At 45.7% G+C, this 5,793-nt stretch overlaps 1 protein-coding gene across 1 annotated transcript; it reads right to left on the minus strand.

Annotated features, from left to right (window-relative positions):
- Positions 1 to 650: 650 nt before the first annotated feature.
- SPTSSA (serine palmitoyltransferase small subunit A) lies at positions 651 to 4,342 on the minus strand. Its single transcript, XM_062623161.1, has 2 exons — positions 4,163 to 4,342; positions 651 to 1,157 (listed from the first exon to the last, which is right to left on the minus strand). The coding sequence occupies exons 1-2, from the start codon at positions 4,263 to 4,265 to the stop codon at positions 1,054 to 1,056; spliced, it is 207 nt and encodes a 68-aa protein (XP_062479145.1). The 5' UTR covers positions 4,266 to 4,342; the 3' UTR covers positions 651 to 1,053.
- Positions 4,343 to 5,793: the final 1,451 nt, after the last annotated feature.

Raw genomic sequence — 5,793 nt, forward strand, 5'->3', positions numbered from 1 at the left:
TGAAAAAAATCCCTATTAAAAAAAAGACAGGACTTCATCCAAGTATTCAGCTACTTATTGCTGTAGTTGTAACTCAAGTCCATTTAAGCCCCTATGTTTTGGTCATTTGTAGTGAGAACACGTTTGGAACACTAGCAGCAATAGAAAACCCCTTTCAAACCCAGACATAGCTACACTGTTGAGTGAACATTAGCAGAAACCACAACCACTGGGACATAATAAAGCATCCTGTAAAAGTACAATTGAATTGATAGCTAGAAAAACAGGGATGATTTAAAGTGCTATCCCAAAGCCATATGTGGGCCTATGCCAGTAAAGAAAAGTACTTTCCCCACCACTAGATAAAGCCCCAGACCACAGTAGTACTCCAAACATAACGAATACGGTCTTCATCCTTCCTCAATGCCTCATCTTCCCTCCCTCCTCCAACAGGTAGCATACAGAAACTTGAAGGAATTGCTAATTCCAAATGTAGGTGATACTCACAAATATACTGTTGAACAAAGTCTGAACAGCAAAGAGTACACCTGAGTTCAGTCGTACAAACTAACTTCTGTAAATAGCGTTAGACGAATATATTCATGTCTCTAATATGAATCTAAATGTATTTTCTTACAAAACGCATTAATAGAAATATCCAGGCAAATACATACCATACAATAGCAAAAGCTTTAAGCCCCATTTAATAAGATGACTTTTCAATTAAAAATAGAAGGCAATTAAGATTTACTCAAAATTACAATTAAGAAAAGCTTTCACAGTGCAATATTGAAACTGTCACAAAGTTAAGAAAATACTGATATCAAAGTACAATCACAATGTTAAAGTAGACAAAACTACTATACAAGGGCTTATCCTGTAAAACTAAAAGGAATGAACACAACATAGGGGACATCTCACGTCCCTGCTCTACGTATCTTGTTTGCTAGTCTTCAGAGTCATAACTGTGTCTTTCTGACATCAGCAGAAGTCTTGTTAGAAGTAAGATGTTCATTCTTCTTGTTCGCAGACCAGATTTCAAAGCCCAATTACTTCTTGAAAATATGGTCTTCATCACTGCACAATTTCAAAGTAGTGCAATATTGCCATGATGTGCTGAGGCATGAACACGTAGCCCGTGTACAGTGCCATTCCAACAATGGAAACGAGCATGGAATCTGAATTACAGTTGAGGAAAAGAGCATTTGAAATAGAAAGTGCATCAGACATCACACAGCATTAAAACTTTCCTGGTAACTATCTTACAAGACTGCATGTTTAAATCAGACGGGGTCAACTGTATTTAGCAATTAAAGACTGGAAGAACCACCTGAACATCAAAAAAACAGAACACCAGTTTCAGCAATGAGCTGAATTACAGAATGATGCCTTGCAAGTTATCCACTGCCTCGTCAGGGACTCAAGAGGACAGGCTAAAGTATGGGAAGCGTGATGGAAGAACAGAAAATGGGCACTGAGAATACACAACTTCTTAACATGCATCTTCCCAGGTGCTAAGCAAGTCTTCCAAAAGCCAGTGCCATGCAGCCAAGCAGAAAAAAAGTCAACCATTGCAAAAAATAGCCCAACAAACCAAACAAAAAACACAATAATAGGAATAGCTGTACTGAGTAAGAGGTTTTATTTGTGCATGTCCTACTCATTTTTAAGCACACAGCATTAGAGATTGACCTCAGCTTCCTGGAACAGAATGACCTAATAAATTTAATTCATGATGCACAGAGCACATCTGCTGTGAAAGTTGTACTGTTAGCACAATAAAGTCAGGAAACCTCACATCCACTCCTAGCTGCCAGTGTCCTCTAGGCTCTAAGTCACTGCATTATTTGGTTCATTTCTCCACCCACATGTACTCAGACCCTTTCTCATGGGCAAGCACCTCAATTTATGTGCTGTTTGGAGGCATTTAGGAAAAAGAAACCGCAGGAGAAGTGAAAAGTATGAGTAACATTGTGACATGCACCTATTTCACTCACAAAGCCTCAGCATCAGCATGGCTTCAAGTCAGGTGCTTAAGTAAACAGACACTCATTAGAAGATCACACTGCAAAACAAGCTTCACATGAAGCTAAACAATTTTAAGATGACTACTTGATCAGTTGAACTCCTAACAGGGACCTCCTGTAAAACACACATAGAGAAGTCAGACAACAGCTTATGATGTGTACATACAACTGGACCTTTGTTCAGCTTTAGGGTTCCTGCAGCTTTATCTACAGAAATTATGGCATCAGATTACTGAAAGATTATGCCATTCAAAGTTTAAGGTTACATAAATTCAGAAGTACTTGAAATTAACAATAAGCTGCTGATTTCATCCAACTACCTGCATTCAGTAAACTTAAGACAGGAACACTATAAAAAGCACTGCAGATTAACAAGCATGATAACAGTGGACAGCAGTACTCGGTTTCCACAGGTGAAACCAGAGGAGCTCCACATCTTTGAGAAATCAAGTCACCACAGCACACATGTAACATGCTCTGTGACCAACTTCCCTGTGGCAGAGCAGAGGTGTTAGTTGTGCTTATTAGAGCATACTAACTGCTTGGTGTGTTTTTAGTCCCAGAAGATTACACAATATGAGATGCTAAAATGAAGGTCAACTCATAAATCCCTGTTTCCGTATCAGCACTCACTCCTGATTCTGGAGCATGAGCAGCAATGAGGCACACAGCAACAGAGCCACACACCATTAGTTCCCAAGGCCGCTGTGTCCACGCTGCACTCATACAGACCTGGCCCTCCAACAGCGAAAGCATCCCGTGTGAGGATGCAAAACTGCTTTGCTGACCCGGGATGGCAAGTGATACTTGTGCCACTCACATTTGTAAACTAAGTGGCAATTACTTCACTGCATTTTATAACAGTAAACATGCACACACACCTTAATTTACCTAAATACCTTGCACAAGTTAAAATGCTCCATGGCTAACACAAAGGAAAAACAACAAAAAAAACCAAACTCATTACTAATATAATTGAAGAGAAAGCAAACATGAAGCTTCCTTCGTGACAAAGACACAGCATAAAGAGAGGAAGATACGGTAGCAAGGAACACTTGCTTGAAGGTAAGATCCCCCACCCAAACAAAAAAAGAGAGGATGTTATCTCCACTTCTACTGACTTTACACAGTAAAAAAAAACTAAATCACACAGCTGTAACTTGAGCAACCACTTCTATATAATAAATGCAAGTTCCTTTACAAAATTGTCCAGTATCTCAGTAAAAACAGCTTCTCACTACTACTTATACCCCTATCTTTGTTGATGTTTTGGTTAATTACTCTTTGCCTTTCAACATTAACTGGAGATGGCTCGGGGTCATCCCTGTCAGACATCATTTTAAGTCAAGATCAAAACAACCACATTTAAGACAAAAATACTTGTGATGCCTTAACAACAGCCGGGAGAGTATACTGCCTGTCTGAAAGGGGCGGGTAAAGAAGCCGACCTGTAAGCAGTCTTTAAACACATGCCTTCATGTAAGCATCTATCAAGTTCTTCCACTCCAAAAGAGCCAAGCAAACTTACCAGTTGGAGGATTAAATACTCATCTAACACAAGCCATATGACAAAACGCCATAAGCTTAAACATAAGCTTCCAAGGTTTTGCAGCGCGCATGTTTACTTTCCAGTAAGCAAAAATACAAAAGAATTAATAAAAGACACCAGTGCTTAAGGGAAAGCTTGAGATTTCAGTGCAAAAGACGCGAGAAAGTGCTACCATAACCCTAGAGAAGGAAAATTAAAGAAGTAACTTCGAGATATAAACCTATGCTCGGCGACAGGCTGAGGAACACCAGCATGATGATTACTCCCCAGCGTTAGCTTGTGACCGTGAGGAGCCGTGCCTGCCAGGAGGGGACAAGCGCCGGTGCCGGGCGGAGGCTGCCGCTCCTCCGCTGGCGCCTCAGGCCAGCTGCCCCAAGCACGGCGCGGCACGGCCCCGCTCCCCGGCACGGCCTCGCTCCCCTCCCGCCGAGCCGCGGGCCCCAGCCTCGGAGAGCCCCGCCACCGGCCAGCCGCCCTCAGCAGGGCCACGGCCCTGCCGCTTCCCCGGCACCGCACCCGTCGGGGCCGCCACACCAGCCGGTGGCCTCAAGGGAAGGGGACGGGAAGAAAGGAGAAAGCAGCCCCCGGCGTGCCGGCGAAAGGATACTGAAGACGGTGCGCTCCCAAGGCTCCAGCATGTACAGCGCGGTGATCAGCAGGTACTGGTAGTACAGCCACGACATCTGCTTCCACGCCGAACCCAGCGCCATGGCGCGCCTCGCCCTCTGCCCCTCCGCCAGCGGCCGCGCGCCGGGCCCAGGCCGCGCGGAGACGGGGCGGTGGCAGCCCGAGACCCGCCCTCCCTCCCGCCGCCACGCCCCGCCCCGCGCCCGGGCAGCCCCCTGAAATGGAGGCGCGGATGGGGGTGTCAGCGGACTCGCTCGCCCTGGGGTGGGCCGCGGCGCTGCAGGGAGCCGTGAGACCCGGCCTCCTTAAATCGCATGGCTGCCGTGAAGCCCGAGCGGTCTGCCTTTCTGAGTCAGGCCCAGGAGACGGTGCTGCAGCCGGTTGTCCTCATCCTCTGTAATCTAAACCGATGTTCTGGGAAGTACCGAAAGCCCGGACACTGTGCTCCGTGGGGCACAAGGAAAGCATGTTGAAAATGCTCAGCGGCTGTCTTCACTGGGCAAAACCCACCCAAAAACATGGCTGAGATAAATGAGACCTTAACATCAGCCGACTCTGACCAGGTTAATCCCTTATGAGCAGGAAGAATAAGGATGCCATAGATCAACTGTTAGCTGTAACTGTTGCTAACTTGGTGCTTCCCTAGGGCACCTGGGCCAGAAAGCAGAGGGTGTGGGATGCCCTGCCCTGGCTGCTGATCAGCTTGATACGGAGAAATTCCCAGAGCCTGGCCTGGGACCGCATGATTAGAAAGCCTGTTGGCAGCCTATGGTCGCACTCTAGTTTGGAAGACAGAAGATGGAAGCCCACTGGAAAGCAGTATACACAACCTTCAGGCTCCATGACTAAGCACAGCAGGAGGCAGCAGGGCCGGCCCCCGTGCGCCAGACATGCACACCGCAGATTAGAAACTGGTATCGATACTCGTCCCGCATAGTAAATCTGTTTGTGATTATGTCACTGTGTTGTGTGATTATGTCACTGTATTGTGTGATTCTGTTCTTGCAGCAACCCCCCCCACACACCTTCAGCTGCACCATTAGCACAATGAGTAACGAGGAAACAAGAGTCACAGGAGGATGCACACAGGCATTACTTACACAGCTGCAAAATACAACCATGGTACTAGCAGATAACTGAAAAAGTATTTTGTGTGGCAGAATCCGAAAAGACATTTAATTCAACCAGAAGACATTTAGACACGCTTTACCTATTCAGACTTACTTCAGCACAAGAAGAAAGGAGAGCATTCACACAATTAATACCCTGCAGCAACTGGCTACAGGAGCCACAGTCCCTATCCAAGACTGCTGCTGCTTGTTGCAAGTGCTGCTGGAGAAGTCTTGTGTTAGTGTTGCTGCTTGAAAACACAGTAATCATGAAAGCCTCCTTTCTATATAAACAAGTACAAAGTTCAAGGACAGGTGGGGTGTTCAGCACAACTAAAGCATTACTCCCATTCAAAGGTGCAAGAACATTATCCATATGGGTGGGGCAAACGGGTCCCAGTCCTGCCTGCTCCTGTGCTTCCTAGCTAGAAGCTCTGCAATTCAAATGATAAGCAAGAAGAAACAGCAAGAAAGGGATGAAAGACAGTATCTAGAGGCATGC

This window comes from Pezoporus occidentalis, unplaced genomic scaffold (assembly GCF_034315485.1).
Source record: "Pezoporus occidentalis ecotype Australia unplaced genomic scaffold, CSIRO_AGI_Poc_V1 ctg108, whole genome shotgun sequence".
NCBI classification, from domain to species: domain Eukaryota; kingdom Metazoa; phylum Chordata; class Aves; order Psittaciformes; family Psittacidae; genus Pezoporus; species Pezoporus occidentalis.

Bases quoted from the DNA above. Each gene is read 5' to 3' on its own strand.
- SPTSSA (XM_062623161.1), bottom strand. From the start codon at position 4,265: ATGGCGCTGGGTTCGGCGTGGAAGCAGATGTCGTGGCTGTACTACCAG. The intron at 1,158-4,162 runs GTATCCTTTCGC...ACTGTAATTCAG, and splicing joins TTGGGAGCGCACCGTCTTCA to ATTCCATGCTCGTTTCCATT.